General features: G+C 39.9%; 1 protein-coding gene across 1 annotated transcript in view; it reads left to right on the top strand.

Moving 5' to 3' along the window:
* Positions 1–13,549, top strand: part of CDC73 (cell division cycle 73) — a 135,219-nt gene that overhangs the window by 6,324 nt on the left and 115,346 nt on the right. Inside the window, exons 2-7 of the mRNA XM_063135010.1 lie at positions 2,154–2,259; positions 6,024–6,093; positions 6,644–6,706; positions 6,800–6,852; positions 8,822–8,910; positions 11,746–11,962. Coding sequence (XP_062991080.1) covers positions 2,154–2,259; positions 6,024–6,093; positions 6,644–6,706; positions 6,800–6,852; positions 8,822–8,910; positions 11,746–11,962 — 598 coding nt within the window. The remainder of the gene's footprint in view (positions 1–2,153; positions 2,260–6,023; positions 6,094–6,643; positions 6,707–6,799; positions 6,853–8,821; positions 8,911–11,745; positions 11,963–13,549) is intronic.

Consider the following 13,549-nt stretch of genomic DNA (forward strand, 5'->3'; position numbering starts at 1 on the left):
ACTGCGGAAGCGGTCACTGTGCTAGCATTACTGGTGGATGCTTTGTAATATGTAGTTTGGCCCTTATTGATGTATTTTAGATGAAGTTAATGAATATTTAGAATATGTAGTGCCTATGGATATTTATTCTAAACCATTTTTTCCAGAAACGTTTGAGTCAGGCTTTTAAAAACCTTGATATAGTCTTAGAAATAATGAAAAATGTAGAAAAAGAATGTGTTCTTTCATTTCCAATACTTTTTCAGTTGTTACTATAATTCTGAATGTATGTATTTGCTGATGGGAAACATAGAAACTAAAAATGAAAACTGAATTACTTTAAGATACTTTACAATGCCCATCTGTTGACCAGACTATCAAATCTTTATATAGCTCTTTCCCTTACAACAGTTTTAGTTTTATAAAAGGAGAATAAGCCACAAACTGTGGGGGAACCATCTTATGGTGTTGTGTCTTTTAAATGGTTTTTATAGTTGTGTTTTTTCTTTGTGTTTCCTTCCTTATTTCCGTAGAGTTGTGGTTTTTTTGTGTGCTGCCTTCCTTATTGACTAGTGCCTGGGTAGTTTTCTGCATTCATGTGCATGAGTGTGGGTGACTTTACTGATAGCTTATCTAATAGCCTAACACTTTAACTGGAATATAGTTTTGGACCTCCTGTCTCAAGCTAGGCACTAGGTATTAATTGAGTTAAAAGCTATTAAATAGGTTTGTATTCATCGAGTCAATCAACAAACGTCAATGAATTGTTATTTTTTAAGAGTGTTATGGTTTTACAATCTTAGCCACTAAAACTTTTCCTAGAATGCCGTTAACTAGGTGCCAGTCCTTTGGTAATCAGGAGCACTCCTGTTCTATGAACCATCACCTTGACTTTGATAAGCATGGTGTGCTGGCTGTGATTGTCACATGCTACACAATAGGGGTAGGCAAACCTTTTGAGCCAGTGGGCACATTTGGCAATTTGTGAAACTGTCCTGGGGAGCACCACAAAATGGCTGCTATGGGAGGCTAGTCCCACAGGACAAGTAACCTGCTCAGAAGACTGAGTATAGAGCAGAGGTGGGTTCTAAACCCCAACTTATTAAACAGCCCCTTTGAACCCACATTTCTCAGTGCCAGCAGAAACCTGTTTTGGTGAAGTCAAACTCTGTTTTGTTCCTCACCCTTTTGCCAGCCAGCTCATTATCACATCTCTTTTTCTGTCTCACTCTGGATCATGCTCTCTCCCCACAACTCTCTCAAACACTGCCCCATCCCTAGCTAGCTATCTGTTCAAGCATCCAAGCACTCCATGTACCATCATTGCATATACTCCATTCATTCTATGTACCACTATGGTTCTCATTATGAATGGTAAGGCTTTGAAAAAAATTGTCACATATTCTGTAGTTTTGTTCCCTACCCCCACCCGAGACACAGGCGAAGGGAACCTGAACAGTGAATCTGGCAATTCCCAAATGTATCTCAGTTTCTCACTCCCATTTGCCTGCATTTTGGCCCATGCACAGAAGATACATTAAGGGGAAAACTTAGAGCCCTTTGCTTGTCCTTGGTTCATGCAGGAGTCAGTAAGTGGTAAAGCCATTGTTGCCAGCCCTTCAGACTTTTTCATTCAAAAAATGGCACCTCTTAAAATATTTGTTGCCAGTTGAGAACAGATTTGTAGGATATTTTTCCTTCAAGTTACCATAGTGATACATGTTTGAATTGGTAGTTCCTGCTTGGACTATAACTCCTAATTGCAAGAGAATTAATACTTGCCCCTTTGCGAAGATTGCACTTAATAGTAGCAACTTAATCTGCAAGTATTGCAGAGGGTAAATTAAAGGAAATATTATGGTGCTTTCCCTTTGAGTTGGATCTTCGGGGTTATCCCAATTGGCTTGTGGGCTGTGGAAAAACCACTGTGGTGATGGTAAAGTGGGGGAAGAAAAAGGGGCAGGTGGCTTTGATGGAGGGTGATGCAGAGAAGCAGCAAGACAAGCTGATGGTCAGCCTTTGCAAAACTATTTGCAAGGCAGTTTTGTTGTACAAGTTCATTACTTTAGTCATCAATGTAGTTCATGCATCCAGCTTTTTATGAACAGAACCATAGGTGGTGTAAATTCTCTCCAAACATTTGCTAAATCATCTTTGCTTTCCATTCTTTACAGGACAGGAAAAGAAGGCCAGCCAAGAGAATACTACACCTTGGATTCAATTTTGTTCCTGTTGAATAATGTGCATCTTTCGCATCCTGTTTATGTCCGTCGTGCTGCAGTAAGTAGATCTCTTGGAAGAGCATCCTGACATTGGTTGAGGAAGTTTCTAAGCTGCCCACTTGTCAACAGAACATTTGATTAATTTGTAGTATGAAACTCTGTGCTAAGAAATTCTGGATTCAGCGATTACAAATCATGATCCTGCAAATATTATTTAAATAGGGCACATTAGCATCAGTGCACTTAAAATTCCGTGCTTAGTAACAGTTTTGCTTGATGTGAAATTTTATGTTAACCTATTGGGAGGGACTAACAAAAATTGGGATTGGATGAGATAACGCTTTAAAGATTAGAGGACAGTGCTAGTAGCTGTGGTGAGTGTAATTTATCACCTTGACCAGAGTGTCTGCGACACTTTAGTTGCTTGATGTATTTAGCCATTTAATACAGCACAAAAAGGTTCTGTATTTTCTAATTGTATATTCCAATATCTTGCTGTGGGCCAGTGCAAACTAATATTTGACTTTCTGCTAACCACATTTAGCAAATTGGGGCACAGCTTTGAAAATGCATGCTCTATCCCAGAGCACTATTCCTTCCTGGGGAAAATTCTCCCTTCTGAGACTATTTGTTAGAACTACGTTAACTGTGGTTAAGACTACTCCAGAACCTGAAACACTGGCTGGAAGTGAGATACCCTTAACGTAGGATTTCCCTTAATCCTGTGTTAAGAGAAATCAAAACCAAGAGCTGCTGCTATTATTATTATTATATTTATATTTATTTATATCCCGCCTTTTCCCCAGTACTGGGACTCAAGGCGATTTACAAGATTAAAACATGTACAATTAAAACATATAAATATAAATTTACAAAAGTTAAAATAGAATTAAACCTGCAATAAAATTAGGAACGTATAAAAAGAATTAAAAACAATAACAGATTTTAAAAAGTCAAATATATTAACACAGGTCCAGAGTAGTTTGAAAAGCCTGCTGGAACAAAAAAGTTTTTGCCTGCCTCTGAAAGTGTTGCACAGAAGGATCCAGCCTAGCCTCCCTGGGAAGGGAGTTCCAGTGCCTTGGAGCAGCCACTGAGAAGGCCCTCTCCTGCATACCCATCAGGCATGCCTGGGATGTTGGCTGGTCTGAGAGGAAGGCCTCCCTAGAAGATCTCAGAGCACAGGCAGGCTCGTACGGGAGAATACGGTCTTTCAGATAACCTGGACCCAAGCCATATAGGGCTTCATAGGTGATAACTAGCACTTTGAAACAGGCTGGAAGCCAGTGGAGCTGTTGTAACAGGGGAGTTGTGTGCTCCCTGTAACCAGCCCTGGTCAAAAATCTGGCTGTAGCTCTTTGAACCAGCTGAAGTTTCCGAACACACTTCAAAGGCAGCCCCGTGTAGAGCGCATTACAGTAATCCAAACGGGATGTAATTAAGGCATGTGTCACCGTGGCCAGGTCCGATGTCTCAAGGAACGGTCGCAGCTGGTGCACTAACTTTAACTGTCCTGGCCACCACTGAGAGCTGGCCATCCAGGCTCAGGGCTGAATGCAGGAGTATACCCAAGCTGAAAACCGGTGTCTTCAGTGGGAGTGTAACCCCATCCAGCACAAGCTGAATCCCTATTTCCTGATTCCATACAGAACAAATACATATGAATTCACTAAAGGTATACATAGTTGTGGCAAAGCATTTTGGTTTTTTTAGAAACAATCCCTTTCCTGTAGGAGTTAAGAGAGATGTGGAAAGCAAATAATGAAAGCTGAGTTACATAAAAAGTGAGATAGCGGGCCAGTTTGAATGTCACAGCAGCAAATCGTGGGTTAATTAACCCACAATTTATCAGGACACACGCTGTGCACAAGCCACTTCTATTTACTGTAAACAACGTTTGATTAACATGGTTGATTGGTAATTGGAAGCCCCTGAACCTGGATGCAGGGCGGAAGGAACAGCAGAGGCGATTTTTGCTTCCCTATCTTCCTGCCCTGCAGATTTCACTAGATGGGCAACTGCCTTGAATGGAGAGGAAGGGAGGCTGGAAGAGGCCTAGGATAACTTGTATCCCAGCCTCTCCAGTTTCCTTCCTGCCTGCTGGAACTCTAGATTCCAGCCAGGCAATGCAGTTCTTTCTGTGCCTGTTGGGAGGGGGAGGGGGAGGGATCTACGAGTCCCCCTTCTGAAGTCAGAGCACTGTCTCTGACCTCGGAGAGGGGAATCCTCCATAGGATTGTGCCATTAGGAGCTAAGCAAGCTAGTGGTTAACCCAACAAATCATGGGTTAACTGTTAGGTTGTTTAGTCCCTAAACAACCTAGAGGTGCAGATTCTCACATCACACTGAACACTTCTGTTTGGGCTGATCGGAGGTTGTTTACAATAAATGGAAGTGCATGTCATTGTGAATCATGTGTTAAATAATGCATGATTTGCAGCCGTGACGTGCAAACCAGATCAGTATTTCTACATCACTGAAATAATGAGTAAAAGCAGTCACAACCTTTGTAACTTAACATGTAGTTTGGCACTGAGGTTCAAAATGAGTGGAATATCTTTACAATCTTGTTTCAAAAGCATTGCTGAGTTTCTTATAGATTATTTATATTTTAATTCTATTTACCTGGAAAAAAATGCCATTGAGCTTGTAACTTAATTGGAATTGAATTAATTTAGATTTGCAGCTTTTGTAGAAGAAATCGTAACCTTCTTTTTTGGCTTAATTGGAATTCTGATATTGTATTTTAGTGTAGTAAGGGAATTTTAATTATTGGTATTTAAATAATTTTACATTTAATATTGTTGTCTGTCCCAAGGCTTTGAAAAGGTGCAGGCTAGAAATCCAAATGAATACTAATCTGAATTTGAAGAATGAAGGATTTTGATTGGTCATAATATTCATTTTGTTATGCGGTAGGTTCATATTTTTCAGATAAGGAGTTGGTTGGTAAGTGATAGTTATTCTGGGCCATGCTGTGAGTAAGTGGCTGAGCAAGGATTTAAAACTTGCTTTCCCAATTCTCTAGCCACTGGCTCACATTAAATAATTAACTAAAATTTCCCAGCCACTCCTCTTTCGGACTTTAACTCATGCAAGCCCCTTTTCACCAGCCATGTACCACAAAGAGCTCTGTCTGAATCTCTATCTATTGCTGCATCCCACTCTTCAAGAAAAAGAATAAATATTGATAGAATCAGTAGTCAAATGATTTCCTGTCCACTCTAGATTGAATTGAAAAGGCGTTTAAATGGAGCCAGTTCAAATAACGTTGTGGAGGAAAAGTCCTCAAGTCCTGTTCTCCATATCAAGTGCTAGGATTTGTGCTCAATTCCAGACTTCAGGGAAGAGAAAAGAATGGTTATGCAAGGGCAGCAGGGTCACTTTGTGGATTTCACCCTTAATTTCTGGGAATATTTTTAAAAATATTTTGCAATGCATTTGTAGCTGTAGGCTATGAAGAAATATTCCTATGCCTGCCTGCAAATTCAGCAGAGAATCAAACAGCAGTAAATGGGTCCTGCTGAAAAAAAATACATCTGTCATGTATGTGATAGTATGATTTCATATACATTGTTCAAATCCTAAAACATGTATTTGTTGGATGACATTTTATTGATAAAACTTTTAAAATTTCAGTTTAGATTTAAGATATAGCACCATGTACATTGATGGTGCTATATAAATAAATAATAATAAATAATAATAATAATATAGGAAGCAGCTTCACATTAAACTCCACTTAAAATCTTACTTTGGATTTGTTTTGATACAAATTCTAGGTTGCTGTTTTTCTAAGAAGTTTTTTCTTGTTCTTTTTAGACTGAAAACATTCCTGTGGTAAGAAGACCTGACAGAAAAGATCTCCTTGCATACCTAAATGGGGAAACATGTGAGTTAAGAGCATTTAACTATTCCATATTTTTGCTGGTCACAGTATTTTTCCTCTACCAACAAATTGAACTGGTAAATAATGTTAGATTTCCTCAGATATTTGGTGGCCAAGTAATACTAGCCATGTTTTGCAAAATGAATGTTAATCTTAAACATAAAACATAAAGGAAATTAACTGAATCTGGTGTTTAAAATGAAATTTAGGTCATATTCTGAATAGTCTTTTTTTTTTAAGGGAATGCTTGGTTTTTCTCTGAGGTCCTGATAGAAGTGGAAACAAGCAGCAAAGAAAGCAAAATAAAATGAATGCCAACCAAAGTCACTAATCGAGGAGATGTCAATATAATTGATGAAGGAGTACTATTTAGATTAGTTTATTATTGCAGGCATGTAATAGTCAGTTCGGTGTGGGTGGGAGGGGTTATAATTCTGACCAATTTTAGATTTTAATACACTTTTTGGGCTCTTCTAGTCAGTTGACTTCTTTGTGTTTGTACATTTTGAAAACACTTATTCATATTTCTTTTCCCATGTTTGTGCTATTTTAGCGACATCATCAAGTATAGACAGAAGTGCACCACTTGAAATAGGTCTTCAGCGATCCACTCAAGGTATAATTTAGTTATTAAATACTGTAGTGATACACTTTGTAAAAGGCTACCCGATTAATGTATGATAGTTATCTTTTCTTTTATTCTTTGTAGTTAAAAGGGCAGCGGATGAAATATTTGCAGAAGCAAAGAAACCAAGAATAGAGGTGAGTTAGCAATTCTTTGTGTAAACGTTTTGCGGGACGGAGTTGTTTTCTTGTCTTTTTTGCTTTTAAAACCATTCAGATGTATTTCCCTTCTTGTGTTCTCATAGGGCTTCCCATCAGTGTTTATGGCAGTTGTATACCCCAATGAAGGGACGTGGGCCCTTTTGGCCTCTGAGTTAAAGGCTGTAAATGAGAACTTTCAGGATTCAAATAATTGTTCAGCCTCGTGCAAGGGATTTGCATTAGTCCAGTGTGATTTTTGTTTTGTGGATGGCTTTGTGGGAGGGGCCGTAACTCATAGGGGGCCGTAGCACATCCTCAGCATGCAAAAGGTCCCAGGTTCAACCCCTGGCTTCTCCAGGTAGGGCAAGGAAAGAATCCTGCCTTTAATGCTGGAGAGCCACTGCCAGTCAGTGTTGACAGTACTGGGCTTGATGGACCAAGGGTCTGACTCAGTACAAGGCAGCTTCCTATGTACACCATCCCATATCTGAAACAAACTGCTTTTGCAACATTTTTCAGTCTTGAAAGTAGTTTGCTGTGGCAGGGCGTGCTGATGATTAAAGAAAAAAGTTTAAGGGCTGCTTGAGCTTATGGAACTAGCTTTACAGTAGTTGGATTCTTCTTAGTACTTGAGAGCCTAATGGGGGGATTTCCTTCTGGATTTTGTGAAAGGTCAGGAATTAATTATACACTATGTCACAGGTAATGGGTAAAGGGCTTTCGAAACTATTTTTTGGAGGGGTTTTGGCTTGGAAGTTAAGCTGATTTTTAAATTATTGAATGGTTAATGTAAAAATAGTTAGTTAATTTCAGCTATTAAGTACTAACGAGGAGGAATAGTGGAGAGACATGCCATGGACAGCTGGTGCAAATGTATGGACTTTTTATCTAAAACACCTTAGTTTCGCTGGTTTGTAGACTTCAATTGTTTATACTTAGAGGGAGCAGAGGCTGTGTTTGGATGTTACTTTAAGCCATGATGTGTTAATAAGCTCCTCACAGTAGCTTATTCTGAAAATAATCCCCCAAACAATCAGACAAATAAGTTACTGAGCATAATCTGAATTATCCTTCCCTTGTCCTGCAGTCCTCCTGCCCCAGCAGTGGCGCTGTTTCACCCACTGACAACATTGCAACAGTCTGTTTTAACTTTCCACAATATCCCAATGAGAGGGGAGAGGTTAATTCAGTGTTTCCAGCATCACCCTGACGAGGGGGTGGCGGCTCTAAAATGCTGGAAGTTCGTAGGACTGGGACCAAACTTCATACATTGATGCTCCTAGTCGGGAGGCACCCAATGCGTCATCAGAAACCTGCATGATGAACATGAAGGAGCAAAAAACCAGAGTGCCCCCAAGTAAACCCTTGGAAGTTTGCAAATCAAGACCAAACTTCATATACAGCAGCGTTGACATGAGGCCCATTGAAAACCCTGTGCATTAACAGAGCCACATGAGCGAAAGCACCTTTTCACCAAAAGGGGAGTGGTGGCTTTAACTCCATAGAAGTTTGAAAGAGTGGGACAACACTTTATACATAGCATCCCCTGACAAGGATGCACATAAGGCAAAGTGACAGCCTTGCACAGCTGCGGCCACCTATGACACTTCGACAGGTTGCAGAGTGCACTGCCAGGGAAGGGCTAGGGTGGGGTCGGACTGTGAGCTCAATAGGTTGCTAGGCTGATCATGGAAACAGAGTTTTACTGCCTGGAGGAAACCGTCAGCAGCGGTTTTGACCTCTCTTGCCAAGCGGTGCTGTAGGTGACCAAAATAACTTACTCTGACAGCCATACCACACAATAAGCCATGATGGGTTTAATAGTCTACTTTGCAGACTTTGGCTTATCAGAGTAGGCTATTTCAATCCACAAATAAGCCATGTGGATTGAAAAACTCCTGACAGATGACACGATAACCCATGATGGGTTATTGAGATATCTGATCCCATTACTCTTTCTTTCTAGGATGAAGAGTGTGTGCGGCTTGACAAAGAGCGGCTTGCCGCTCGGCTGGAGGGGCATAAGGAAGGCATTGTGCAGACAGAGCAGATCAGGCAAGTCTTTCTTTGTTCATGATACTGCTATTGTGAGAATTGTGAAAATGGTTTTGACATCTAGGGCTTTCTGAAATGTTTCCTGGCAAAAATGTCCAATTGATGGAAACTTCATTGTAGCCTGAAATGGAAGTGTAGGAACAGTATAAAATGTGTTACTAACTTTTTCATAAAATATTGGAATAGGAAAATCGCAATAGTATCTAATAGGGTTTTTACCGAAGAAGTACGTGGACATCAAATGTATGTGGACATCTTCCATATAAACAACTAGCCTTTACTTAAGCCAAATTCCTGCTACTGGATGTGCAGCGTGATCTTGTCATGATTATTCCTAAGCAAATCCCACTGAATTTATTGTGGCTTGTTCTCAAGTAAGTAGTATAAGATTGCAGTATGATACCTGGAAAGCAAAAGAATTGCTGGTTAGCAGGGAATGTTTTGTGGTCTTGGACAAATCACTTTCTTGCCTTCTGATGTAACCATACTTCAGCTTTCCTGAGAGACCACATGTCTTACACGTGGAAATAATGCCAGGCAGAGTAATGTCAAGGGGTAAAACAAAAGTCCCCTAGTACTAACACTGTGCCTTCAAGTCCCATCCCAGTCCAGAAGGATGCCATGGTCAGTGGTATTGAAAGCTGCCAAAATGTCCGGGAGAACCAATAAAAATGCAATAAATAAATAAGGTCACATTCCCCTACACCCGTTCCCTGGCATAAGTCATCCACCAGGTTGACCAAGGCAGTTTCAGTCCCAAATCCAGGCTATAAGCCAGACTGGAATTGATCCGAATAATCAGTGTCATCCAAAGCTGCCTGGAATTTAAGCGCAACGGGCCTTACTTCAGAATAGACATGCATAAGATTACACTCCGAGGCTGCAATGCTAAACATACTTACCAGGGTGGAAGCCGTATTAAATATAGTGGGACTTACTTTTGAATTGTGATTCATAGGATTGTACTATAATTTGAACAATATTTAACTGTGGCCAATTTCCAGTAAGAGGTAGGTGTGTGTGTGTGTGTATGCTTGTGGGTGATGCAGGAGTAGCAGAAAAAGAAAAGCCATACTGGTAGAAAGATTTTTTTTTAATTATTTTTATTTAGGCAGTGGTAAGGCAAGGTGGGGCCTCTAATTAGAACCCCTGTCACTGTCCAGGTCTTGGGGAAGGAGCATTATTTCTTGACTCAGGCTGCTCACTTTACACTCTTAGGCAGGCTGTTGCCTGTTGCAAGGGCAATGGCGAGTTGCTGTTGGCCTCTTGTGGTTAGCCATGTTCCTCTTGGAGAGGTTAGCGTCACAACAAACACATGAAGCCCCACCACTGTGCTCTGTTCCTAGCTTTACACATGCACGCTACAGGTGACGTAACTCACCAGCTCAGAAAGCTCAAACAGCTGTGAGCGCACGCTTAACACAAAAAAGTTAGAGATGATGCAGCAGGAGGGTTGAGGTTCTGGGTGATCCATCCAGCACTGAATGAAGAGTGGGAGGATTTGCAAGAGTTGTATTGGGCAAATTAGGGTGTCCTGTGAGGCAGAGTTTCCACACCCCTGGAGAAGAGACAGTGATTAACATGGTGGTTAAGCATTTTGAACTAAACATTATGGCTTAGCATGTCATGTGAACCATTCCTAATCATGGTGGCTGCATAACCATGGTTTAAAGACGCTCACTAACCATTTACTGCAGGCAGGTTAGCCGCTTAACCACGACTTAGCGTGTTGCCTGAACAGGCCCGCTAAGACACAGCTGTTTTGACTATGGTTTGTTGAACAACCCAGGATCCAGCTCAGAGACATTCAAATGAATTGCAGTTTCTTTTGCTGGATGTTGACTTGTTGTCCCCCTGCCTGCTCTGTGAATTCCTGACTGCTACCCTAAACTGTCAAGGTGTTACAGCATCACCAGTTGTCTTAACACTGCCAGCTCCAGAAATGGGAGTGGAGAACATGAACACTCTCTTCCTTGGAGATTAGTGGCTGATCTTGGTACGACCGTGAGCAAAAAATAGTCCCTCCCTTTCTCTATGAAAGCTTATTAACCTACTTCAACCTTACCTTCCCCAACAAATATGGGGAATGATTTAGGGAAGTAAGCCAACTTCAAACAGTGGTTTATGATCCTGGCCCATTTATGATGCTGGCCTGTTTCCTTAAACCATATTTAAGATTAAGATCCATATTTTCAGATTTGGATGTAGCAATAAAATGCAGTTAATTGAAAATGGAAGCAAAAGGTTTGCATGTCTTATCAAAATACTCAGTTTTATCAGAACTGTTTCCTTTTTAAAATAATTATTTTAGCATGGTGTTTTTATTCTGCTGTTCACTGCACCGAAATCTTTGTAAATAAATAAAATAAAGAAATTAATCCCTTCCTTGCAGACATACCAGAGGATGAGTTCATGAGCTCAGGGCTCATGCATGTAACACTAACCGAGGGGTAGGCAATCTGGTGCCTTCCAAATGTTTAGGACTATAACTCCTATGCCTAAAACAACATGGCTAATGGTTGGGGATTATGAGAGTTGTAATCCAAACTATCTGAAGGTTACCTGGTTGTTAACCCTTGCACTTAACTGTAGTTTAGTATTATGTATGTCACTGTGTCGTCAGAAAATGCTGAACATGGTCCTTGGTTGTAAATTGCCTTTATCTCTGGTTCTAATTCTTGATGATGTGAGCTTTTATTGTAGAACTAAGAGCGATGATTTTCCACACTGTTAGATTAGCTGTGGTTTAGCACAGGAGCATTCAACATATCCTATTGTTTATATAGGCAAATGGTTTGTAACTATGCCTAATTTTCTGACATAATCTTTTTCTAGATCCTTGTCTGAAGCCATGTCTGTGGAGAAGATTGCTGCCATCAAAGCCAAGATCATGGCCAAGAAAAGGTCCACTATAAAGGCTGATTTGGATGACGACATAAATGCTCTTAAACAACGAAGTTTTGTTGATGCAGAAGTTGATGTAACAAGAGACATCGTCAGCAGGGAAAGGGTGTGGCGGACAAGAACTACTGTTTTACAAAGTACAGGCAAGGTAAGGCATTGTTTTACCAGATTTGTGTTCATTCAGCAGGTAGATGCTCTTTGTAGCCTAATAACTCAATAAGAATGAAGTACCTTTTAGAATATGAGTGGAACAGTGCAGTGACATATATTTATTTATTTATTTATTTATTACATTTTTATACCACCCAATAGCCGAAGCTCTCTGGGCGGTTCACAAAAATTAAAACCACAATAAAACAACCAACAGGTTAAAAGCACAAATACAAAATACAGTATAAAAAGCACATTAATAAAAAGCACATTAATCATTAAAAGCACATTAATACACATTAATGTATTAAGATATAAATACATTGGCACAGGTAACAGCCCAATGCTATGAATTTTTCCTCAGAAATACATCCCATTCTGTTTGGTGGAGCTTATTTCAGGTAAGTGTGCATAGGATTGAGCCAAAGAACTGTCAATATTCATCTTTGCAACTTGCTCCTTTTGTGAGTCTTGATTGCATTGTTTAACTTGACTTATTTATGTTTATATATACCTGATTTTCTGTTTGAAAAAACACTCAAGGTGAATATTGGTTTTGGTCTCATTTAAACTTGTGAATATGGCATACCTAGGTCTACTGTGGGAAAATCCTGAATGTATTACCATGACCTATTCCTAAAGTTGAATTCTCTTCCAATTCAGGATGAGCCTCAGAGAAAATTTATCTGGTGAAATGGTAATTAAATAGGAAAGTAGGTGCAAAGCACTGTTTGTACATTATCAAAAGGTGTCATCTGTGAATGCTGCTGTTGGTTCCAGTGAGTTCTGCTCTGTTCACTTTCATGCTCATTTTATTTTGGTTAGTCAGATTCCTAAGGCAAGGTTACAATTGTATTTTGACAATACAAATACAATTAAAACAAAGGTGACAGAAGTATATAGAGGTGACAGAATTCCAATTTACTTAACCCTGTGATTTTCCCAGTTGATCAGGCTGAGAGAACCCAGACTCCTATGAGGGTGGAGTTAAGATACGGTTAGAAGGAAGTTAAGGATTTATTGAGTTATGACACCAAGTGAACAACAAAAACAATGCAAATGCAGCCACAGGGAGTTGCGTGTTTTCTGGTTACAAGCATAAGTTTCTAAAAAAGTTGTATGTTAAATGACTAAATATACAATTAGTCCCTTTTGGTTATGCAATACCCATCAACCAGGCCTTTGGGATTGAATCCTTTTTACTTCCACGACCTGCTGGTTATGCAATTCCGACCAATAGGATCCTCCCCTGATCCTAGTTGGTTGTATAACCCCAAACAAATTCGTGAATATGACAAAGCAAAAATATAACTCTTTGTTTGGGTTCAGATGTCGTGATAACCTATGGTATGTTAAATAATCCATTATGGCTTATTTAACCCATCATTGGTTATAGTGTCGTCTGTCGGGAATTATTGAACCCATCATGCCTTATTTGGCCAAAATAACCTACTCTGATAACCTACTATCTGCAGAGTGGGTTATTTAACCCATCATGGCTTATCATGTTGTGTAGTGGTCACAGTGGATTATTTTGGTCACCTACAGAGTCGCTTGGCAAGAGAGGTCAAACGTGCTGCTGATG

Source organism: Elgaria multicarinata, chromosome 1 (assembly GCF_023053635.1).
Source record: "Elgaria multicarinata webbii isolate HBS135686 ecotype San Diego chromosome 1, rElgMul1.1.pri, whole genome shotgun sequence".
In the NCBI taxonomy this organism is placed as follows: Eukaryota; Metazoa; Chordata; class Lepidosauria; order Squamata; family Anguidae; genus Elgaria; species Elgaria multicarinata.